This window comes from Magallana gigas, chromosome 6 (assembly GCF_963853765.1).
Source record: "Magallana gigas chromosome 6, xbMagGiga1.1, whole genome shotgun sequence".
NCBI classification, from domain to species: domain Eukaryota; kingdom Metazoa; phylum Mollusca; class Bivalvia; order Ostreida; family Ostreidae; genus Magallana; species Magallana gigas.
In genome coordinates this window covers 52,329,178-52,355,834 of record NC_088858.1, presented here as the reverse complement: position 1 = coordinate 52,355,834, position 26,657 = coordinate 52,329,178, and the positions used below count along the sequence as shown (strand labels likewise).

The 26,657-nt window shown below is 34.2% G+C and overlaps 2 protein-coding genes across 3 annotated transcripts; both read left to right on the top strand.

Moving 5' to 3' along the window:
* LOC105322986 (spidroin-1) lies at nucleotides 1-1,983 on the top strand. The gene is made up of 3 exons (XM_034467193.2): nucleotides 1-158; nucleotides 733-1,656; nucleotides 1,857-1,983. Exons 2-3 carry the CDS (start codon nucleotides 733-735, stop codon nucleotides 1,863-1,865), a joined length of 933 nt encoding a protein of 310 aa, XP_034323084.2. The 5' UTR covers nucleotides 1-158; the 3' UTR covers nucleotides 1,866-1,983.
* A 6,791-nt stretch (nucleotides 1,984-8,774) lies between these two features.
* On the top strand, nucleotides 8,775-26,657 carry LOC105339602 (uncharacterized). 2 transcript variants are annotated; one of them, XM_011445206.4, is made up of 22 exons: nucleotides 8,775-8,886; nucleotides 9,289-9,391; nucleotides 9,696-10,393; nucleotides 10,495-10,574; nucleotides 10,679-10,722; nucleotides 11,048-11,381; nucleotides 11,466-11,947; nucleotides 12,034-12,114; nucleotides 12,196-12,321; nucleotides 12,490-12,600; nucleotides 13,656-13,730; nucleotides 13,825-13,955; nucleotides 14,051-14,137; nucleotides 15,249-15,338; nucleotides 20,684-20,794; nucleotides 20,880-21,102; nucleotides 22,152-22,295; nucleotides 22,514-22,599; nucleotides 22,706-22,776; nucleotides 23,774-24,456; nucleotides 24,539-24,671; nucleotides 26,207-26,655. In XM_011445206.4, the coding sequence occupies exons 2-22, from the start codon at nucleotides 9,352-9,354 to the stop codon at nucleotides 26,286-26,288; spliced, it is 3,912 nt and encodes a 1,303-aa protein (XP_011443508.3). In that variant the 5' UTR covers nucleotides 8,775-8,886; nucleotides 9,289-9,351; the 3' UTR covers nucleotides 26,289-26,655. The 2 variants fall into 2 exon arrangements, with proteins under 2 accessions (XP_011443508.3, XP_065943768.1); XM_066087696.1 differs by lacking the exon at nucleotides 8,775-8,886 and having other exon boundaries at nucleotides 9,654-10,393; nucleotides 26,207-26,657.

The following is a 26,657-nucleotide window of genomic DNA, read 5'->3' as shown; positions in this document are numbered from 1 at the left end:
CCAATGATATTTAATTACCTTTCACCAAGTTGTCAAAAAGTTCAAACCTCATGAATATTCCTTCCTGGTTACGTCAGTGATTAGGGTGTATAAATAGGAGAGATCTTGTTGAAGTTGTCACTAATCGTCCAGGTTCGTTCCCCGAAAGACACTCCAAGGTAAGCTCGATCTTTACAACGGTGAAATGAAGACATGTTCAAAAACTTGTTAAATTTATTTCATTGTATTAAGTAAGATTAACGATTATGGCTTTTGATTATTCCTGATTTTTTTTATTTCTTTCATTCAATATATAGCGTGTATAGATTTCGACAATGTCCCCGTGCTTTCTTTAGTTCCTAAAGCTTTGATTTGAGCTCATACCATAAAAATCAATGACTTAACTCTGTAAAATTGTTTCTTTAAAATTGCTAAGAAGTTTATACATGTAAACTTATAAAAAGGAGATTGTCAAATACGGATTAATAATCTAAAACGAAAATGATAAACTGAAAACATCATTTGAGAATCTATTTGATTTCTTTTAAATCTAAATTATTTTGATATTTTCTATGCCGACAACAATACTAGTATTTCAAAATATAATTAATTTATCCGTTATTGACAAACATACGCATTAAAAAGCATTTTTTTACATTGTTCAAAAACAGATGGTCAGTGTTACAAAAATTGGTGTAGTATGCTCAGGAAGATATCAACATAACGTTTACTATTTCATTTTGTCTTTTGTAGATGATCCCTGCTGTTGCCCTCCTTTGCCTTGTTGCTGGCACTATCGCCATACCAGTCAACACTGGCTACTATCCTAAAACCCAAGGATACGGAGGACATGGAATTAATGGCGGCATCATCGGAATCAACGACAACGGATTTGAAAGCAGCATCTTGGGATTTAACGGTGGAAACTCCGCCGCTGCAGCTGCTGCTTCTGCCGCCAGAGGTTTGAATTCCGCTGCTGCCGCCGCCGCAGCCGCTTCCGGAGCTTCAGGTTTCAACAATGGTTTCGGATTCAATGGAGGATTCGATGGGGGAAACTCTGCTGCTGCTGCCGCCGCTGCCGCAAGTGGAATGAATTCTGCTGCTGCCGCCGCCGCTGCTGCATCCTCTGCACAGAGAAATTCTTTTATTGGATACCAAGGACAGATTGGATCTAACTACGGACCATTTGTTCACCAAGGACCATCTGTACAATATTTCCCATCTGTTCAACCAATCAATGGATTTGGAGGTTCTGCTGCCGCTGCCGCTGCCGCCGCTGCTGGTCAAAATGCTGCCGCTGCTGCTGCCGCTGCAGCTGGACAAAATGCTGCCGCTGCTGCTGCTTCCGCTGCTGGTAGAAACGCCGCCGCTACTGCTGCTGCTGCCTCTGCATCTGGTGCCAACTTTGGACCTCAGATTGGACTTGTAGGTCCCCAGTTTGCCGGTCAGATTGGAGGTCAATTTGGTGGTCAATTTGTTCAACCAGCTTTCTACTACCCCAACGTTGTTGGACAGAACTCTGGAGCTGCCGCCGCCGCTGCTGCCGCTGCCTCTAACAACGCCGCTGCCGCCGCCGCCGCTGCCTCTGCCTCTGGCGCCAATGGATTCATTAATGGTGGTCTCATCGGAGGGGGGTCATCTGGAATAATTGGATCTCAGATTGTACCAGGAAGAAAGGTGAATTTCTTGTTAGAATTGCTAAGATTTGATAATAATTTGAAATTTTATTTTGGACCTAATATCCCTTTTTTAGGGGGGGGGGGTGTCATTATATGTTAGCACTATACGATTTTGATGAACGTAGTTTTCATTCAACAATGTTGTACACAGATATGATAATCAATTTACCTAATTTCATAACTTTTTTTTCATTTTAGGTTTATTAAATATAGGAACATTCTAGACTTGGCAGGGATATTTATTCGCAAGCAACTGTGGTGAAAGAACGTATTTTGTTTTAATTTATTGTTGTTGTTTGAATAAATTATTTATACAATGAAATAATTTTCTTATTCTTAAAGATGCCCCTGCAATTATAGTTTTCTTTTAAACGGTTTATTGTAAAAAAAAAAAAAAAAAAAAAAAAGTAATCTAGTGGCGTATTTTCTACCAAATAAGTAGCCCATTTGTATCAAATCTTAACTTACGAATTAGAATGTATGTTAACATTTCAATCCGTTGCAATGTAAATTTCCAGGCAATATCATTCCATGCTACATTTCTATAAACCATGCATGTGGATTCGGCAAAATGCTTTTCATCGCAATTTTCGGCTAGTTTTAATACATGATCATTTTTACATGGGTGTATTGAAATAAGAATACCTAAGAAGAGTATTTTTTTATGTTAACATCATTTAAGTTAAGTTGATAATTCCCGAAACCCAAGAGATTAATTCAAAATCACACGCACCTTAATCAACACACGTAGATAACACTAATAGTAGCATCACAGATTAAGAAACGTACTGTACACAGCTAAGTAGTACGACAGTGGTTTAATATTTTATTTCCAATTGAGCGTGTATTTTACCCCATCATAGTTTAGATGATAAAATCAGTAAATATTACATTAAGTTATAAAAGAAGCGTTGATGATTATAACCTATTAAATGCTGGGAATATTATACAGTAAAATAACATGGATATACCGCATTTTACTAGTCTTTATAAAAATTACAGTACATATGTTTAGCAATGTATTTTTTTTTTATTTCACTGAAGTAGACCATTATTTACATTATTCAGAAAGTACACACATGGTTATTGAATTTTATCTAAATAGCTTGGTTTACATTGACCAATGTTGTTGACAAGAGAAGTCTAACATTAAGGTGTGTTTCTTCTATTTAACATTACATAATTATTTCCACTATGTGAATGAAATAATCTGGATACTTTAATTTCAATATAAATTAATGCACATACTGAGATCTCACAGTTCATATCACTTCCGCCCTAGTAGATTGTCAAACATCTGCAGAGGCGTGTAGAAAACAGAAAACAAAATTGAATTCGTTGCATTGCATATATACATTCATGTTTTGTGCTCCTGTCAATACGATTTCGCATAAAGATGTATCGATCCGCAAGATATTACATTTAAATTATGTATGAGAAAATGTCACTTCATTCTCTGGTGTTAAATTATAGAAAATTTTTGGGGAATGAATATTTAAAACAAGTTGCTGTCCTTTAAAAAAGGACAACAATACGTGGACCATTTGCATGTGTTTCCAACGAAAACGTGAAAGCTGTCACACCAAGCTGCGTCCCCACTGCGTGTTTACGACGTTGTAAAATTCATGGAATCGCCGTAGGATTGCAATGAAAATTCAGAAAAAATGTAGAGTTTTATTTGAAGATTTCACAAGTGGAGATGTCACGGCGTCCTGACGGCGACTGAGGCGTTCTTACGGAGCTCTGATGGGGTGTAACTGCGTTTCCACGAAGATTTTCTCCGAAGAGTCTCCGCCGAGCGCTCATGACGTGCTAGGAGATTTTACCGCGCGTCCACGGCGTGCTCTGCGCGCTGACTGCGTGCACAAGACGTTCTTTACTTCTTGGTAGGTTTATATTAATTTGTACAATTGTATGGGAAACAAACAAGAATTTACGACTAGTAAATAAATGATTAAAACTTGTTTTGATTTTATGAAAAGGCACATTGCAACTGAAACACTAGGATAAAGCTCTTAGTAGTCAGGTCTACAAAAAAGAACCGTTATTAGTTGTTAGAAAACATAGAAAAGATGTGAAAACATCAGAACCAAATGGCATTAATTCCATCAACGTCCATTGATAGGTCTTGGAATATTAGCAAATGCTACTTTTTACATAGCCATCTACATCCAGTTTGATAATTATAACATCGCTTGCTATTGTACAACAGCCATTTTTCGAGTTTTCGTGGTCTTGATGACAACGCATTAGAAACGCCTTGGGAGCGCGGTATAAACGCAGAAGAAACGTCACGAGAGCGCGATGAACGCAGCAACAGCCCTTTGGGGTCGCTGTGTGAAAGCAGCATAATGAAAAACAACTTGTTTAACAGTGAGAGCACAGTGAGAGCGCAGTGAGAGCGCGATAGAGACGCTGTAAGATCCCAAAAGGACTTCGTGATGTCTCCGTGCAAGCGCAATTGACTTATCGCTCCGTCTACGCTGCGATTAGATGCGTTCCTTGAGCGCGCCGACGGAGCTCTCGTGGCGCTGTTGGAGATCTTACGGCGCTGTCACGGCGACCTCACTACGCTTTTACGGCGTGTTTATCAGAACGCAGAGCCACGGCGCGTACTTTGTGCATGTTAAAAGTGCGCTGCGTCGCATGGCGTTCTAAAATGTACGGCGCTGTAGGAGACTCTACTGCGTTTACCTTGGCGTTTTACATTATGTAAGGGCGCAGCGGGATCGCCGTGAGGATGCAGCTCCGGTGTGTCAGGGGTTTAACATTATCAGAGATTCCACCGACTCTAGGTGGCAGGGGACAGTTTTTTTGATACAATTCATTGTAGCCAAGGGATGCATGTCTTCGGAACTCTGTAACTAGAATTGCCTCAGTTCCCATTCAGCACAAATACCTTTAATTCACTCTTTATAAGGCCAATCACCAATTTCTGAAGAAAATTACTAATCAAAACCTGTAAAATTCTCTACATACTGGTTTTTATGAGATTTTGAACCTTTCATATTTTGCTAATTTTTCGTGATTTTTCAGCTTTTTAGACCTCCCCCAGCTAATTCCCTGCAGAGGGTTGACCTTCCGTACCGCGTGCATGTTGCACTATCACATGTCACAAACTTACCGGTGTATAGTTTTCAATGTCCCATCCACCTACTTTTCGTGTTATTTTACCTCCCGTCTGTAACTTGCAATTTCACTGTGTAAAGTCAGCACAACAGTCATAGCCGCAGGTTTCGCATTTTACTTCTGATTCTCATGTACCTAACATAAGGGGCCTACATATTGCATATCAATTTCAACAAGAGACGCCCCTCTAACCAATGATAATCATTAAAAATCATTTCATGAATTTTAGCAACACTCATAAGCCTTCAAGTACAGCAACTCTCAATTTTACAAAAATATTGACGGGTACTTTATTCGAAACTGTCCCTTGCTACCCTAGGTCTCTGCTTTTAACCACTAAATTTGTACGTTGTATTACTTATACATGTATGTATAGCCCTGACTTTTCATCTCAGAATTTAAAGGATTCATACTTCTAAAATAATTATGAGCTATCTATGAATGAAGTTTGCATGTATAGTATCAGGCACTCGGTGAATTGTACTATTTGCGCACATATTACGATTCGCACTACTTTGTTAACTATGTAGTGACAGCTTTGTGTAAATTAAAAATTTCATATGTTGATGCAATTTTCTTGAGATTTAAACTTTTATTCAGTGACATATTTATTCAATCATACTTAAATGCTTAAAAATTTAATTGGGAAGTTCTTTCGCCTCGCCTACTATAAAATTAAAGTTAAGTTACATGTGTATTCGGAAAGCAACAAAACATTGCAAACAATGCTATTTGATGCATTTTGTAGTTTCGGCATAACATTAACTTATTTCATAATACTGATAATTCATATCACATGCCAATCATTTCTTTAAAAGGAATACTTTGTTTCTGTACTGTTTACCGACAACTTTACAATTACAGCGCCTTTGAACCTATGTGTGCATCTGACACGAAATCCCGATCCCGATTCAGATAAACGTGTGCTAGCCTGGTTTCCTGAGCTACCCATTACACACAGGAACCAGGCTAGGTCATGCGGAGGCTGAATTTAACCCATAGCATCCGGTTTAACCAATCGCAATTTCTCGGGCCTTTCCGGCAAGCTCGGAAAAACACCTCGAATGTATTAACATTACCGGATGTAAGACTTTTTTACAAAATGGAGTCGCTTCCCATTAAAATAAGTATCGGCCAGACAGCCTTGTATGTCGCTTCTATGGTATATTTTAGGGTTCATCATTGACTTTAGTATGGGCAGCGGAAAGGGAAAAAAATACAATCTTACAAAATCAACGATAAACTAAATTCAGCAATCTAAAATAATATTATCATTGACCAAAAGTGCAAAACCAACAGTCTTCTTTGCAAAATAAATGTACATAAAATCAACCAAAGATATCTAAATACAAATCAAACACAAAAAGTAAAACCAACAGACATAAATGTAAAACGAACATTTATCAACATGAAACAAGCGGACGCACAAATAAACGCCAGGTGGCGTCATCGATTATTGGAATCCGGGATGGTTCGCACCTATTCTGTTTCGCCCTGAGATGTTTCGCACCTGCTTCCGAGCGAAACATCTTACTGTATTAAGATACTTTTCTCGTATTATTATTCGTCTGAAATTAATTATTACCTATACAAGAATTGAAATATGGTTTTTTTTTAAAACCATTGAAACAGTGCTTGCTTTTATGCATGCACGGTCAAGACAACGTGCTTGCTTGATTGAATTTTTATTTATTAACTTTATGAAGCCATAACGTGTTATATCGTTCAGAACAAGAGGTGTGAATTGTGTTGTGATAACAATTATAGCCTGTCATTCACTTGAGAATTACCTGTATTAATATTCATTATGAAAAATTCGGGAATGTTAATGCAATTACAAATGTATAATATTATATAGTTAGCATAGCTCTATTTTGGGGATCATTATCTAATTACATAAACTATCTGCTTGAACTTTACATTACTCCCCCCTCCCCTGCATCCACTATTTAGCTACGATTTTTACCAGTCTTATAAAATTAATATAATATAAATTTAATCAAAAAATTAAAATTCTTATAGCAAAAGTCAAACTAAATCAAACCTAATCGTTAACAATTTTATTTCTATTCCAACCTCTCTTTTTTAATTTTTTTTTGTAAATATCTAATGTACCGGATGACAGTAAATATAAAATTGACAAAGATGTTAAATTGTATAGTTTGCATTACTTCCACCCAGTAAAATTAAAGTGATACGAAATGCAACAATTGACTGACGTTACGTGAATAGAGGCGTGAAAATTTGGTTTGCTATAATCATCTATACAGACGAGCCTTCGCCTGACGGAAACGGAAAGTCTTAAAGTAAACATTTTGTATAAATTGTTATCATCAAAATATGCATTAATAAATGCATACAATGTTTTCTATAACGAAGTTTGATTTATTTCTCTACATTCTTATGCATCGCCTGTACAAGTAGTTTGAAGAAAATTTAAGACATGGCAGTATTCATGTCGATAAGCTTGAAGTAATCTGATACATGCACTTTATACAATTTTAATTTAAAATATACATATGTCTTGTAGCATTTTTGAAATGTTTCCTTCAGATTTTTGTATACCATCATGTTTATGGTCAGGCACGTAGCATCGGGGGGGGGGGGGGGGGGGTGGCTGCCTCCCCCCCCCTTTGTTTTTTTGCTTGTCAAGATTTTTTGGATGAGCCTGCCCCCCCCCCCCCCCCACTTTAAAAAACGATGCTACGTGCCTGATGGATAACAATGAAATGACGTTTTTTTTTACTGTTGGTTTTACTTTTTGTGTTTGATTTGTATTTAGATATCTTTGGTTGATTTTATGTACATTTATTTTGCAGAGAAGACTGTTGGTTTTGCACCTATGGCCATTGATAATATTATTTTAGATTGCTGAATTTAGTTTATCGTTGATTTTGTAAAAATGTATTTTTTGCCCTTTCCGCTGCCCATACTTTAGTGAAGCTGAGCTCACATCTCAACAGATCGTAAAATGCGTTGTACTGATATCAAGTTTTATTTAAAAAAAGGGGGGGGAGGGTTGTCATGGACGCATATGAAATACATTCGAGGTGTTTTTCCGAGCTTGCCAGAGAGGCCCGCTAAGTTGCGATTGCCGGTTTAACCTCGCTTATAAATTTTCTGCGTGGACCTCAGGGTCCACGCAATTATAAATTGAAAATCATATTTATATATATAGTTGGATTTTTTTAAATTCGCTGTCTATAAAGCACAGACTACAAAAATCTAGTTTACAATAAGATGATTGATTTTGTAGATATGATATATTTTCCCATTTTATATTGATATACATGAAATAAGCAGAAATTATCTTACTCATTCAGTAAATCACTGCTCCCCCTACTGACTCCTTAATTCAAAAGTCACACTCTTGCGAATTATTATCATATTGTTCACAAAGTGGAAGCATACACATTTTTTATGATCGCGTTCGATTTTCCAAACAAGATTTAATACTATATCGTGTATGTTTCGACTAGCTTAACAAAATTTTATATAAGTCTCATTTCGATGTAGAGGTTTTTCTGATCAAACCTGAAATACTTCAATTATAAGTAAATCAAATGCGGTTATTAAAAACTGAATTATCAATCTCTTTCTTACTTTCCCCCTCCGATTCCACATTTAGCAGTAAAGAATTGCTCCTGCATATAATGAGCCTAACATAGGCATGGGAATCGGGGGGGGGGGGGATCCCCCCACGGATTAGGATATTCATGATTTTGGGAATTAGTTTTTTTTCCAATATTTCTGAGGATTAGTCTAGTGCCCACCCCCCCCCCCCTTTCAATTTGCTTCCGACGCCAGTGCCTAAAGGATTAGATTTCTAAATAAAATATTAAAGGATTAAATTTCTAAATAAAATATTTCACCAATAAGTTTTCTTCTTTTATCGTTATACATATGAACTCGTCATAATATTCCTATTGATGATTATACTTTATTTATATATGTAAGTGATTTTTACTGAGTTAATTTTAGCTGCATGCGGGTTTTAAATATTGATGCGTGGATTTTTTTTTCTATTTTTAGAATTAGGGAATTTTCCTAGAATGACTGATATACTTACATGAAGTGGAACTAGATTGAAGAGACTAAGGTTTGTTGTGCATTATAAGTTATGATGCCTTAAATGATTTTATATAGATATAATCGAAGCATAGTGCTTCTCGAATTAATGCTTATGATTTTCATTCTATAAAATTATCTACTTTCACTTTGACAATACATGAAATTTATCGCATTTCAACACAACGAATACTATCAAAACAAATATTAATCCTGCTTAAGTTAACTGACAATATTATCCGACGTATACTATCAAAATGAAAAAAAATACGAAAAACGTCAACAGCTATTAAGGTCTGGAGAACTTTCGTTTTCGCTTTCCAAAGAAAACACATCATGTATATTAGGTAATTCATTGTCAAAACGGGAAAAAATTCAATGTGTTCGTTCCTTCCTCGTGTACAAATGAAGCTGTACTGTTTCCTCGTTGTAGATGATCCATACGACTGAGTCCTAGTTCTAACATTGAGAGTTTTTATAGACATAGGGGGTCAGAATGGGCAACGAAAAATCTAAAACCGGAACCGATTCTACAGGTAAGGCGATAATAAATGATGTATGTTATAGTTAGATTTGTAGAGGAATTTCTAACATAAAACAATATATATTTGGTTCACAGTCAGATCGGAATGGAATTTTTAAAAAATTGTGCTTCTAATTAAGGAAACAATATTCAAATTTAAATGCTCTCATTTCTTTATTTATTTCGTTATTTTTATGTTAAATTTACCAAGAAAATTTACCATTAGCATTTAAGCTCTTATAAAAAAAGAAGCTTTAATGGAATTCAATAGAAAGTTTTGTTTGCGAGATAAATCAAAACGATGTATGTCCTCTCAGAACAAGGTACGTGTCTGGGATCATCGGTGGACCCCCCATGTTCACAAGAAAATGACAGTGGGGCTATACATACATCGAAGAATGATTCCAAGAAAACATACTGTAAAGATTTAACAAAAAGGGAGATGTGCTTCAAAGAAAAAGGATTATCTACTACAAGTCGAAGCTCTGATTCTACAAGCGACAAAATAGATTGTGTTGGTGTTTCTTTGCATACCGAAAATGAATTGTCAGGTACTGGTCTAAAGTCTGATACTAAGACGAGCAGCATAGACAGTAGTGATAAAAATCCCACATTGCAGAATATTGAAATGAAAGAGCAATCATCAGTTGTTAAAAGTAGTAGTTTTCACTCTGCTGATTTGAGAGACAACGCAAAGACTGAAAAACTTAAAGAGAAAGATGAGATGGATTTATACACGCATTTGAACACAGCTAAAACGGCCCGAACAAGCACTGAAAATGTCGTTGGACATTTGAAAGAGGAAGACGAGAAATGCACGCCGCATGACGAAACTCAAAATTATATGAATACATTCGAAAGCCAATCAGACCTTTCCAATACACATGCCAAATCAACGTCACAAGAACAAAATGATCCCGACCGAAATGATGAAGTTGATAAAGCTAATAGTGAAACTAATGATAACGAAAGCCAGGAACCGGACAATAAAGCCGAAACCATCATACAGGGACTAGTGAGTTCTGATCTTAATCTTACCATTACGGTGAATAATATTATTTGAAAAATCTTTGACTTAAATACTATTTCAACTGAAATATTTCCTTTACTGTTAAGGTGCAACGGTGCTATGAGTCTGTTGAAAATCTTGAGAAGGAGCAACATGAAATACTCAATTTATTGAACAAACGTTCAAGGTATGCAAATTTTCTTCTGCTTAAGTATTCTATCATCTTAAGTCAATCCTTTGTACATTACTAAATGTAATTCCATAAGCAATGACTAATCATTTGTTTTGTAGTTCCGATAGTGAACTCCATGAAGAGGGGGTTAAGATAATAGCAGGTATCTATGTTAATGTCTTTTTTAGGGGGGTTAAATAAATGCATGGTTTATATATTGATCTCCTTGAGATGAAAAGCTTTGTTTAAAGATACAGGAAACTATGCAGATCTTAAAGGTTAACTGTATGGATTTTTTCTGTTCTTATTTTTTACATTTAAAAAAGCTTACAATATTAGTACCAATAACAGTTTATTGTAGAAGTGATGGGTGATATGTTGACAGCTAGCTTCCTTATGAAATAAGACGACTTTACGCTTTTTCTCTGCCTGCATTTGCCAAATAATTCCCAAACAATGGTTTTAATGTTTTCTCTTTTCTTGGATAGAGTTAGAAAGCATCGTCAAGAAATTCGTAGAGCGGAGGAAGGAAAAGGACGAAGGAATTGTACAGCTAACGTCTATTTTAGATAGGTTAACTGAAAATGTCAAAGTGATGGAGCAGGAAATTCAGACCTTAGAGCTTGCCGGGGGAAATGGATCAGAATGTGAAGAACAGTGTGAAGAAATCCAAACGTCGGTGGCGACAATGACTGGTCAAGTGGTTACACGCAATCTGATATCTGAAAACATTGTTGAACGGAGCATGTTGGATCAAAATTCAAACTCATTTAATCCATTACCTGCAAACCCTGATGGTGAAGAACAGGTGGACGAGAAAAGGTAAAACAAAGTACTGTTTTGACATGACTAATTTGTGTGTTTACTCTTCAGTACTTGCTTATTTTTATCTTTCATTGTTTTCAGACATACATCACATAATATTGATAAAGACATGATAACACAAGAAACCAGGGATAAAGAGGAAGGCATGTTAGTACAACATCCAGGAACCCCTCCGCAAAATTCTGTCAGTGAAGATAATCTTTCCTGCTCTCATTCTGCATCCCACAACACTGACGAAACAGATAAAAGAAATGATACAAACCAAGGTATGGTCCAGCAGAACATAAAAGAGAGTCAATTAAATTCCGATGAAAGCCACAAGCCAAGCACTGAAAACACAGCAGCCGACAGGAACAGCGATTCACTGGAATCAAGCAATAGTACTGAACAGTCATCGACCGATAGGGTATCTAGCAAAGAATCCATAGTTGAATCGCAGAACAATATCTTAAAACTACAGAGAGAACCTGACTCTGAAAGAAATCAGATAAATACAAGACAACAGCAGAAAGGGTCAGAAGTTTCAAACTTGACCGACGCACCAAACATCGTTTTCAATCAAAGTATGTAATGAACTACATATTAGTTTTTGACTTTAATCCATCAATTCTTGACTCTCATTAATTGGTTTCTAAACTTTTGATCGAAGATATGTCAAAGACGGTGACACACATGAAGACCTTGCCATCGAGTTACTGGACGGAGAAGGCAAATGAAATACTACAAATGCGTAAGTCGTCATTTTGTTGGACAAAAAAAAATCCATTGATCTTTATGAAATTATTTACTGTTTCAATATTATTACACACAGTTTCCTTAGAGGGACCAATTGATAATGAATGTGGTCAATGCAATGTTCTTTGCCTTGACACGTCCGACAGTATGTGGGGAGAGTCTTTCCGTTCAATGACCAATCTAGCTCTTCGATTTATATCAGGTTTGGGTTTTTCGTTGGTATTTTTCGGTTTTTTAATTTAATCTTTTGAAAAATATCTTATATCTAAATGGTTTACATGTTAGATAATAAAATGACAGTGGTAACTTTACAAGTGTCAATTAGTGGGGTCTCGTTCAATAGACATGTAATCTTGTTTTGTTTTGAAAGGTATCGAAAATTCATCTATGACTGAGAAGGTTGGACTGGTTTGTTTTGGAGAAGACACAAGAGTTATAAGTCGCTGTAGTACGAATTTTTCGATGCTCAGGCAAGAAATCAGTAAGTTAATCGAAATATATGTAATAATCGGGAACAATTTTGAGAAATGGTATATCCATGATAATTATTTATGAATAAGGTAAAATGGGGGAGAGGGTATTAAAACGATCAATAGAGTTATCTTCCATGCTTGTTCATTTTTGATAAGTCATCATTGTAAATAATGTAATTAAGAGGTCGAAACACAAATTTTAACCGAGTTTTCCAAAGGAAAGGGTACTACCTGATTTGTATAGATAACTCTAACAACAGTTTTATAGATAGAAAGTTGTTGTTTCCTGATCAATTGTACATTTTTAGAAATATACATAAATATTGTTTATAGGGTACCCTTATTGCATGGATAACATCTACAGTTTTCAAAATAGAAAGTTGTAGATCAATTGTACATTAATGATCATCTCAAGGCTTTGTTATTCAAACATTACGTAGAGTTGATATTGAATATAAAAGTGTTGCATAGTAAGATTTACTAAACTGTGTTAGAATGGGTAAAAATTTTATATTGAGGTACAATTATGTCTTGTGACGAGTTGCATGCCAGTAGTCAATTGAATCAAGTGGCATAGCCAGGAAGAATAGCCAAATGTTAGATGACAATTTGCCTTGCCAGGTTGCAAGGACACAAAAAGGACAGTTGACTGAAAAAACCACCGGGCAGGTGGAATATCTGTATATTTTGAATTAAAGATTTTTTCATTTATCCCAGAGGCACTTGGCAAGTGCCATTTTACTCTTTTGTCACATCCCCTATAAATCTCTGGTGATTGGTGGTTTTCAGGAAGGGAAGGGGGTGGTCATAGTTGGCCTCTTGTTTGTTTGTTTTTACCTTTGTCTTGAACACTAATTCAAATCGGTTTATTTATTTTTCTACTTGTTACAATTGGGTTTGAAATCATTAAAATGTTGCAGGTTATCGGTAAGAATGCTGCTTTACACTTCAAGGCTTCAAAGCACCCTTCAGCTGAATTTTGTTAATTTGCAAAATGCATTAAATAAATTTTGTCATTTAAACGAGTAGACTATTATTAGGATATATTTATTCATTTCAATAGAAAAACTAAAACCTGCGGGACCAAGCCCCATGACTGCGGGTCTTATGCTTGCATTAGCATTGGTTAGAGGAGGAGGTAAGAAGTTCTAATAAAAGTCGAATATGATCGAAGGTTATTCATATCCTTATGTTATAGACAACATATTAAGACGATTTTCTCTCTATATCAGTAACTACCCCGAGTGATCAACAAAGGATCACATACCATCCACGCATCATCGTTTTAACAGACGGTGTGGCTACTCCTGAACTTACTACTGGACCTGGGGATTTTATTCCTGATTTGCAGGATAGGTTGATGGTATTGATATTAACCTATTTCTAGCGTGTATTAATTCGAGTTTTGGGTTGTTGTTTTTTTTAATTTATTGTTTAATGTCACATTTTTCTTCTTAGATTAATTCGGACATGGAAAGTTTGATCAGACATTTTAGACGATCAGCCAACAGAGTTTACTGTGTACCTCTTGGTAAAGCGGATGAGGTAATTTCAGCACTTCCAATTGGGCCACTCATTAATCTTTCGAGGTTTTTAGTTTTCAGTCATAAACTATTGTCTATTAACATGTTTTTGTTTTCCGACTTAAACGACAACAGGACTTTTCCACACTTGACCTAATTTGACTTGTACATGAAACATGAAATGGGCACGATTTTGATATAAAAAAAATTATTTTATTGTTTGCAATGAATAAGTAATAAATTGTTAACATTAAAAACGGAATAATAAGTTTTGACCAAATTCGTGACCATGTCTCATTTAAGTCGGGGATATATATTATAAATTTCAAAACAACCACCTCTGGGGATATTACATGTACATTGTCGCTAGAATCTTTGCACGCTATGGTTCTTCACCTATAAGCCACAAACAGAATCCGACCTCATCATGGAAAGATAAGAGAGAAAAGTCTACTAGAATGGTGAAATTTTTGCGTAGAGTGCAAGAGGTTATAATATGCAAGCATGATGTTTTATAGGTTAAAAAGTGGATTTCTTAGCATTACATCTTTTAAGAATTTTTTCTGCTCCTTAAACAACTCAACCAAAACATTAATTTATTGATAATGAATTTTAGTATTATGTACGGGATTTATCTGCTTTGTTCTGACAATATACTATTTTCCTTAAATGTTCACATGGCTTGAAAGCAGGTTATATCTTTATAATAATCATAATTGTTGCTTCTGTCCTGGTCCATTGAATTGTTAGGTTGTACATATATTCACATCTTGTATTTTCTTAAAAATTACTAATCGTAACGTTTGTTTCAAACCCCATGGTAGTTTGCTATCTCATTAAAAAGTAAAGTCAATTTTTTGTGGAGGTTAATATTTCAACAACCAACCTACTTTAACATTTTGAATATGATTATCTTAGCTATTAGCGTTTAAAAATTGAGTATTTACCTATATCTTTAAGCAGAGCTCTTCTAAAAAATACCACTATAGTCTAAAAATGACCATGATCACATTATGCACATGATTAAACTAACACAGTTGAAAAAACTTCAAGTATCAAAAGACTTTCATTTCACTTCAGTGACCGTTCAGATATTTGAACTATATTTGGATCTTTCGGGATTTTTTTTTCAGTCTTTGATAGAGCCTTTGGTGAGGAAGACAGGTGGAAAATTCATCAAACCAACAGAATTTGACAAACTTATACATCAATTTGGGGGAGAGGTACATAATTATTTTAATCATTTTCAATTACTTACTAACTGTCCCCTTATCATTGACATTGTTAACTAACCAAAACCAAAAGATATTTGAGATCACATTGATTAAGTCAAGGAGTTTCTATATGTGTGATCGACACCTATGAATTATTAAGGGGTATTTAGTTTTACCTACTTCCTAAAGAAATGTTGGGTATATTGTTATCCTGTTCCCTCCGTCCGTCCGTCCGTCCGTCCTTCTGTCAAGTTTTTCCTTATCATACTGATCTTACATTTTAGGGATTAGACTTACTATCTTTTAGAAAATTACTTAGGGAGTTCTGTTGATTTTTAATTATTTTTAATAAATTTCATTCTAATAGAATAGTAGCTAAAACGTGACGTTTTTACAAAAAAATAACCTTCATCTAATGAATCCTCCTACATTTTAAACAGTATCCAAACCATCTCTTGATCAATGAGGGCGTCCTGTAAAATTTCCCAGCGGTGTTGATGATCCTTATAACATGTTTAAATTGATAAATGCAATGGTATCATATGTGTACTTACATTAATGATTTTATCAATTTAAAGAGAGATCTGTCATTGGATGTGTGAGCTATATATGATGTCCTCTTCCAGGGATATGTCAAGTAGCCAATGCATGCCTATAAAAATGTTTTAATTACCATGTAATAAGAATAAAACTTAATATAGGCAATTCAGTAATCATTTCACTTACATGCAGTTACAATGGAAGACCTAATGGTTACTTTGCATAGGCTTTGCTCTAGTTTTTCTTTACTTTCAATATTTTAGTTTTCAAATGCGTCTTATCCAAGATAGAAATATATTTTATGGGTTTCAATAAGTATTGATTCTTCTAAATAAACTAAACCAAATGAAGGATAATTTTGTTTGCCCTGGGGGGGGGAGGGGAGGGGGGTCCGAGGCATATTTGCGATAATTTTACTATGTAAATTTTATAAATTTTCATTTTCCATGAGGGGGTCGGGACCCCTCCGACCTAGCCAGCTTGATCCGCGCATGCTGATAATTTTAATGTTATTCAAATGCATGCCTTCACACATATGTAAAACATATATTATTAACGCACGTGTAACATAGGGTCGTTAGAACTCATGTTAACCGTGTGTTTATAAACATTCTTTAAACATGTGGTTGAGATCTACATATGGTTCACATACGTTTAATATATATATATATATATATATATATATATATATATATATATATTTATATATATATATATATATATATATATATATATATATATATGTAAAATCTAACATATGTGATGTTGAATGTATGTTATCACACGTATGTTAACCATGCGTTTCTCAACGTATGTGTAACGTACGATTTGACTTCACGTGTGTGTTACGTATGTTTAACGTATGTTGTACATGAGTTAAGTTCAAACATATGTGAAACGTACGTGGCACAATTAGCTGTATATATATTTCAATATTTAACTTTGAAACTCTCTTGTGGGTCAAATATTCATTCTGGGGTCACGATTTAAAATTTTTAGAATCTTCACAATTTATGCAAAACATTAGTGAAAATAGTGGCGGTTTGGGTGCATTGATTCTTAAGAAAAAAAAATTCTAACAGACACACACCCGATTTTCACACTTTCAATTAGAACTCTTTTGGAAGTGGTTTTGCCCTTTACTTTATCAATTTAGAATCGTCTTTCAATAAGAGAAATATTTGGTAATTATCACAAAATGACTTACACTGTATCTTATACTAACAGCTCTAAATGACTTTTAAAATTCACTTGCAAAACATTTCAATCCCAAATTGTACATAAAGGTACGAAAGCCGAGAAGGATCATTCGAGATTCGAAATACGAGATTCGAAATACGAGATTCGAGATTCGAAATTCGAGATTCAATATCTAAATTAACCAATCAAATCAAGGATCTGAAAATATGTATCCTAGCGACACCAAACTGTTCTAAATAAAAATCATACGTACATGCTCTTATATACAAATAAATGCTATGTTCACTTCTCCCTACCTTACTAAATAATTATTTGTATTTACTTTTACACAGAATATCTAAGTAGACTAGTAATAATGCAGTGTGCTTCGCGGATTTAAGTGATTTTGTTTGCCCTGGTGCATTTCCACCTGATGCGTTTGAACCTTAAGGTATTTCACCACCAGTAATAGTTTAAAGCCCAGATTTATTCACCCTTTTTGTGTAAAAATGTGGTTATGGTAGAGAACTTCATAAGCGTAGCCAATTTTTTCTGTAGGGGGTCCTAGGCCAATTTTAAAAAAATTTTACTATATAAATTTAATAAGCTCCAATTTTCCCGAGGAAGGGGTCCAGATCCCCTGACCCCCTCCTTTCTAGATCCCCGCATGAAGATTAGTACATGTATCTAAATAATCTAAATATAAATAATCTGTCCTGTTTCACTAATAAATATAAGCATTACTTATCGTGTTTATGTATGCATACAGTGATACACTAGTACTATGATTATAAATAAATCATTGAGATATTATCACATCATACGGAATTATTAATAAATACAATTTTTTTCCTTTTCCTCAGTAAACAACTTATTATGAGTCTTACTTTTGGAATTGTTTTCAATATAGAAGGATACCTACTCTCTACAATTAAAGGTAGGGATGATAGGGTGCCAATTTGTTCACATTGCCGATTTCTTGTGCAGAGAACAGTAAAACCTTTTATTTGATTGTGCATGAATATTTCAAAATTAATTGTTGTACATATATTTTGTTATAATTCATTCATTGATATATCAACAAGAAAGAATAAAAGCATATGTTTCACAGCCAAGTTAAGTTTCTCTGTAGTTTCCTACCCCCCCCCTACCCCCCCCCCCACCGCACCAAAATTGACAATAATTACATATAAGTCATACAAATGTTTACTTTTTTTGTAAGTAAATCTCTAAAGATGTAAATAAGCACTGCAAACAAAGATGTGTGTATTTAATATACTACTACATTATACTTAGCCAGATAAAAGGTAACCAGGATGAAGCTACAAGGGGTGAGTGGTGCAAATTTACCAATTTGTCGCCATACACACAGAACACCAAATAAAGAAACTGTGAGTGGTGTGTGGAATGCATAAAAGATGGCGGCAAATTATCTCAAATAATCAGTGCAAAAAGGCTGTTATTTGTTACATATCCTGCAAAAACATTGATAAAAAATGTTATCGTCCCATAACATAGCCGATTAAGTTAATGTGTACATATGGTCAACGTACATGTAATTCTAATATACAAGAAGGCGGACGTATCAGGCGGGGATCCAGCAAATTAAATTTCAAAAATGATCGGTTGAATTACATTAAATGCTTTGAAAATTGTTTTAAACTACCGCACGGGTCAAAATGCGTGATAGAAGCTATGTACAGTGTAATTGGAAACTTTCATTTTATATCAATATGTACATGTAGTATTACCTATCATAACAAATGAGAGTATAGCACAACTGCCACAAGCAATACATGTCCTTTACCGGCACCACCTCCCTCCCCATAAAAATGAAACAATTGTCGTTTTATTTGCTAAAATGTGTGTGGTTCAAGATTTTTCTAAAGGACATACCCGATTAGAATTGAAAAAGAGTCGGACGTTTAAAACTAATTTTGTCAAATTTTTTAGATTCATTTGGTTATATTTTGGTCCATTTGGGTAAATATATGCACCAGCGCATGCGCAGCTCTAATTTATATATAATCAGGCCATAAATTCAAAATATTTTCAAAAATTAATAGCTTTAAATCCAGTGGATGAAAGAAAAGGAGAGCAAGTCGAACTCGATGAGTGCTAATACCTGTGTTGAATGAATGGTACAGTAGGATATGCGCAAAAAAGTCCCGTCTACTCTTTCCTACCCTATAATTATTGGAATATTCAATCCGATTATAAGAGTCAAATTAAAAATCAAGTACGGATATGTACCTGTTTATCAAAAGTAAAACTACTCATAATTTATCTACAGTGCATCGTTATGGAGCTACACAGAAAGTTTTAAATTAATTTGCCGAGCCAAATAAAAAAAACCTGGAAAACGAAGAGAAAACAAAGTGGGGACAGAATAACTGACAAATTAATTAGGACTATATAGCCCCCCCCCCCCTCTTGAAATGTATATACTGAAAACAGATTATTGGCGTACAACATCCGCACACAATTTAAAGAAAATTTCAAGTTTTTTTTATCATTTTCGCTAGCTAATGTAAGACATCACAAATACCCCAAACCCCCTCACGGAAAAGGAAATGCTAGGTGATGAGAGAGAGAGAGAGAGAGAGAGAGAGAGAGAGAGAGAGAGAGAGTCGTTGTAAATCACAGGTGCGCTAACACCGTTAAAATTAAAGCTTGCTACATGTAGTTGGTCTGCCCTACCCTAGCTACCTCCTCTCTTTTCTCGTTTTAGAGGCTTAATTATTGTCTATATATGCTTGTAACAAATCAAATCAAATTCAAATTCTAAATCAAAACTGAATTTGACACTACAAAACTCTCTGTCTGTCTGTCTGTCTCTCTGTCTCTCTCTCTCTCTCTCTCTCATATCGACAAATGCATTGTCATACCCAACAATACACTATTCTTATCTGGATTTTTGTCTTTGAGGTTGTAAATCATTATATCTTCTATGGTTTAAAACTTTATCATAACCTATATTTTGACATGTCGATTATTTCATTGAGTTTCGTTTCATAGCTAAAACATTTAGATTAAACAGATCTTTCTTGGCGAGCCGATTTTTACACAGTTGGGGCGAATACACTTCGGGTTAAAATTATTCGGGGGGAAATACATACAGGGCAAACAAAACCACTTAGATTCGCAAAGCCAACAGTGTTATTTCTAATTTATTTGTTTATACTGTGTGGGGTTAATTCATCAATGTTAATTAAACCATTTTATAACCCCTATATAAGAGCTATTAAGACATTTATTTGTAGGAAAGAGCATGTACGAATGATCTTTATTTAGAACAGTTTGATGTTGCTAGGATACAGGTATCAGATCCATGATTTGATTGGTTGATTTAGATATTGAATCTCGAATTTCGAATCTCGAATCTCGTATTTCGAATCTCGTATTTCGAATCTCGAATCTCGAATGATCCTTCTCGGCTTTCGTATAAAGGGCTTCTCATGTGATTAACGGAAAAGGATCTCACCTTTTAAGAAAATTATATATTTTTTAAAAAAGAACCGGAAATTGCACGTTGCCTTCTTTTAATCTTTAACTGGTACAAGGCATTTAGTGCTTTTAAGGGATCTTACTTGGTGTGGATATTACTGTATAATGGTATCATCTTGTTTTTTTAGCTTTTAGCAAGTGCGATAAGGTCTAACTTTCCTAACTTCCGACAAGTTGAACCATACCTGGTACGACAAGCATTGGAAGCTTCAAGTCAATCGTTGAAAGGAATAGAAATGGTTACGTGTTTTCATGTTCTCTTTTTGTCATTTTTTTTTCAAAATAAAACGATGTTGTACTTAAATAACTCATTTATTCCCACAGGATGACCTTGTTGAGTATGTTAGAAATCCCCCTCCCCAGGTAGGGGGCGACAGTGGTGACGATGATGATGATGACAGCGACGATAACGACAACGGTAATAGAGAAATTAACGCTAATATGCCACCAATAGGCACGCGAGTTAGACGGGGCCCTGACTGGGATCCAAGATTTCGTGAACAAGACTCTCACGGCCCAGGGACAGTGGTCAGCCATGGTCGTGACGGTATATTATTTTGATATTTTAGTTTTTCAATTTTAGGAATATTCAGAGATCGGACCTCTTTCAGTCCTATAATTTCTAATAAGTTGTTTTGCATTACTTACGAGCGATTGTTGGTTTTGTTTTTACGTCTATGAATCATGATAAAATGTTGATGCGTGCGAACTTTGCATTTGTTTCTACTTATGTTGTATAAAAAATTATAGATTTAACTATTCGAAACATAAGTTATTCCAAACACAAAAAAAACAGTCAAGAAATTTCAATTATCTAGAAAAAGGTGTCAAGTAGGTTAAATTGCAAACTGAATTATATAACCATTGTATCGGCCTAAGATGAAACTTCAAATATTGTTTGTGTTTTTATTGGTATAGAAATTATACGAGATCAATGAACAAACTTTCAAATATGGCATGATATTGTCACGTTTTATGTTGTTCCTATTGCTTGTCAGCCTGTTATCGCTGGAAGTATTCACAAAATAATACAAACAGAAATTATATAAAAAGAAACGACAAAGTTAAAACATATAAAACTAACTCTTGCGATAATAAAGCTACGAAATATTTATGCAAAAAAAAAAGAGAAATTAAAAAAAACATTCTGGATTTCCTGTCAAATTCAACCAATTTTAACTTGTCATACTGACCACTTTGAAAAAAAAGGTTGTACAGTTATATGACTAATCGATATTTGGTAAGGACTCTTACTTATATGATTGTTTAATTTCCTGTATATTTAAGTCAACTTTTTAAACCTTATAGAGGAAACCCCTTAGGTTGACCTACAATATTACGGCCATGAGAAATAAGTCAGAGTTAAATAACTCCAAAGAAAACCAATATATTATATATTACCTATGTGTACATTTTATACGTAAACTATATTACGTACATCTTGAAGTTAATGATCATAAAAGCGTAATAATTAAGACATATTTATGAATATTTATAAATTTTAAAAACAAATTATTTAGAAAAAAACAATAAACTACTATCATGATCATGGTTATGGTCAAGATTCAAACAAAAAATAACAATCAATATTTACAGGATTTATATGGGTTATTTGGGATAATGGCCATCGCAACAGGTATCCTTATGGAAGCAATGGTCAATTTGCAGTAATGGTAGTTGACGAACCTAGATTTTTACAACATGATCAATTCATTGAAGTCGGTTGTCTAGTTAAAAGAGGTATAGCATTTACTTTCTTTTGGTAATCGTCAAATTGAAATTTTAAAAGTCAAAAGATTATTCTGACTTCATATGTCTTTTCATTTTATTAAATTTGGCTGAAACACTGAAACATTAGCTGTTGTAAATCTGTCATAACTTCTTTCTTTCTCTCTCTCTCTCTCTCTCTCTCTCTCTCTCTCTCTCTCTGTAAGATAACGATTATCTTCCTACTTTAGGAGATAATTGGAGAGACGATGACCAGGACGGTGGACCAGGAAGTGTTGGTGTTGTGTTTAGGGTTCATTCAGATGCAACAGTCGGAGTAAGTATATTATTATACCTCTCTTTATGTGTGCGTTGAAAAGCAAGAAATCTATATAATGTTGTATATATTTTATACGTATTTTTTATATTGTTATATTCTGAAGGTGAGATGGCCAAACGGACTTCTAAGAAGATACAAATACGGGAAACAAGGATATATGGAAGTTGAACTTTGGTATAAGAATTTTTTATTACATGAATAGTGATGCGGCTACTCCAACTATTTGTAATTTTTATAGATTTTTAATTATCTATCTTGTGTTAGCTCACCAGAGTAACGGTTCTAATGATTTTTTATTGAACATTAACTGATGTCTGTCGATGTTGTCGTTTCCACTGACTAAACATTTCTCAATTTTAACTTCCTTAAAGCCACCAAACATGCCACAAATGGTTTTGGAAAAAATGTATAACGTTTGGTTTTTTTTATTTTTTTTAAAACTGAAGTGAGAGAGTGTCTTTAAAATCCCCTATCCATGCAACAATTAAACCAGTACATCGTTTGAATATGTTTTATACAAAAAAAATCCACACGGGAAATATATACTGGTACGTTTGTGAACATTGTTTGTCTCCCATTTGGTATAGTTATGAGCTACTACCTGCATTTGAAAACACCTAAAAGAAACAGTCATAAAGTTCAGTTTTATATTACGATTGGTAAAGGTATTTTACGTCAGTTTGACATTGTGAAAAAAGAAAATTCTACCTCACAGCAGTCAAATGATATATAATACATTATAACGAATCCAGTTTGTCTGTTCCATAAGAAACACATATTTGTTATTAGAATAAAGTGTTAGCTAACCTTTCATATCTAAATTGTCTTGTTTTACTGTTATATCTATTTATTGTTTTATCTATTCCTCTTATTCCAAACTATTTCTTTATTTTCTCTATTCACAAAGTTTTACAAAACTAAACTTTTGTTATTATAAAAAAGGTTTTTCTTTTATCACAAATATCAAAGTTCATCTTTTTTAAATTATCGTAGAAAAGTGTCGTTGGCAAAAGTTAAGATATTGCCTTCTTTTGTAACCCCTTGAGCGAGGAAGTAGGTGATTTCAATCTCTATTATCAAATACAGAAATGGCTAATATATTTATTTGAGACTACATATAACACCCTTTTGAAAACATTGTTGTTTTTTTATACAAATGTTCGATTTTCAGTGATCCCTTTAACGAAAATGCAGCACGTCAGAGATCAAGCATGGGTTTTCAAGCTAGTTCTGGCGAAGACAACAGTTCTATTCAGTCGAAACTTAAGGACTTGGGACATGTTAGAATAGAGGACATAATGAATTCTGATGAGAGAAACGAAAACGCCATAGAGGAAATGAATAGACGAAATGCTTTGCAATCTTCACAACTCGTGGATCAGGTTAAAACAGATTCAGGAGGCGGAGTTTCATTAGAACAACACCGAAGAGAAACCAACAATTCCGGTTCCAACAATGTTGGCTCCGAACCGTCACAAAACGGTGACATGGATGCAACCAGAAAATCAAACATGAAGAAAGAGGAACTACAGCAGCCAATTCAGCAAACAGATACCATCAAGGAAGGTTTAAAAGAAACTCATAGAAACGAGCATGATTCTGAAAGCAAAGAATTATCATCTCCTGATCCAAATTTGGATGATGGTGTCCCTTCGCGTGTGGATAAGAACAACGATCAAAGTAATTCCGCTGAAGTGAAAGACGCGAATAGTCAAAACACTGACAAAACTGCTCTTTCTAGATCCTCTTCATCAGACCTTTCATTTAGTTCTGATCTTTCGTGCGACATGGAAGTGTCCACAATTGCTCAAGCAACCAATCAAAGGCCTGTCAACACTGACCAAGAGACAAAAGGTACAGGGGTCATCGTCATTTTAGTTTAAAACATGACATTAAAACAAGTGCAGCTTTTTAACTATATGCAAATGTATTGTAGAAACAGTAAAATGGCAGAGAAATGATCGATATGAAGGTTGGAAAGACTTTCCTGAGGACATAAATAATAGGTTGGAAAAGGCTTATCAAAAGAATCCACATGGAAATTTCTCCTATTCAAAGGGAGGGAAAAGGTGTAGTTATGTTTAACTTTTACCTTCCTACTTATTGAAGTTCTCAGTAATCGTTCCAATGGTTATATTGGTTGTTTATACAATTATTATATTTTCAAGAGAGAAGAATGTGATATGAATAGCAATAGTAGGTTCCTTCCGAAAAACTTTTTATTTAAGTCGTCAATGTTTTTGTTGTCGATCTAATTGTCTTTGAATGTACTGCTAGAATGCGTCTGATTTTAATCAACTCTCCTATGCAGTTACTCAGGCAAACCGAAAGTGAAACAGTGTTTGGACCTAAGCACAAATCAACACCGCTGACAACATTTAGTTCTGATCAATAAATTCGATTTAATGAGTTCTTAAACATTGTTTTTCAAGGAAACTTATTTAAAGATACCTTGTAAATAGTCAGATTTTAAATGGTACGTACAATTTAGATTTTTTCTGAAGTCGTACATTTTATGTCTTCCTACGCCAGAGTTCGATATAGTCTCGTTCAACCAGACGCGCGGCTGTCTCCGTAAATCTCCGACAAGCAGAGAGTATCTCTTGCTTGTCGGAGATTAACGGATAGAGTTGAGAGTCTGGTTGAACGAGACTAGAGTTCAATTTTGCTCGGATCCATACAATTTCTCATAACTATTTCGATTACTGATACGCAGTTTGATGGACTAATTCGTTGAATATTACACAACATGATTGATATTGAATTTTCAGGAATTTCCTGTAGGAGAATTCATGTTGTAAAAAATGTGGGTAATTCAAATACTTATAGGAATTTACTTGCGATGCATGCATGCAAAATTAAATATCATTGATTTTAAAATAATTAATAATCGATAAAATCAACTCCTGTCAATACTTCAGTACTTTGATTTAAAAAGTGTTTTATTCGTTGTAACCCCTAAAATTTATTACTGTATTTTGCATTCAAATTGTTATTCATTGCAAAGGATTTGTAACCTTTTAAGTATACATTAACAATTAAGAGATATCAAAATAGAAAAATACATAAAGATAATTGTTTTTTTTTACATATTTAAAGAATATAATATGATAGACTGTTTCTAACTGTAGAAAAATAACTAAGAAGTAAGGACGTTATTGTTGATTTTGATTTTGTATGCGGTGCTTTTTACGTCTATACAAGAAAGCAGAAAGGCCACACATGCAAACATAATGCGACGTATATTTGCTTTGACTTATACAAACACCAGAACAGATAACAAAATTGAGATGTAAACCTTAAATTAACTACTTACCTTGTGTTACATTTTATATCATTTCTTTACAAGAAGTTATTTTTTTATTGATCTGAATTAAAATATGTCAATATTTCAAAGGGCTGCAAATTTACGTTGCTTTACACATGGCGATGATTTAATAATTTATGGCTTCTGTGACATTATTTTTGGATCAACTCACGTACTTGCACAAAAGCATAAGATAACAGTGAAATGAAATCCTACCTGTTCCTAGAAATGTTTATGAATATTTTGTTTGAGTTTACAAATTATTCTCTTTAAACACTGATATTTGTTCGATTTCAGGTTTCAGATCCAGTTATCTAACATGATCCATATTCATCCGGTAACAAAGGAAATGTCATCTGTGAGAAGAAAAGAAACATAAAACAATTTCAACTTGAATTATGTTATATTTTAGTATTTCTTGTTTTGGATAAATTTACTATTACTTTTCTGTTTTTCGAGGGCAATGATAAATTCGTATAATGATGATTCTTTACATTAATTTTTGAAACTGTATTATTATATTGGTGAAGGACAAATCATGCTTTTATCTATTTTCAGATAATTAAGAATTGCATAAGAATAACAAATTATTCTTTATTGCATCTGCTTACATCATTAAAGCAACATACTTTTGAAAATATGTGTAATTATTCAATGTGTAATAACAAGGATTTAAAAATGATGTTTGTTTCATTTTAATTTCAAAAGCGAGTATCTAAATTTTAGATTATTTCCTAATCTTTTGACA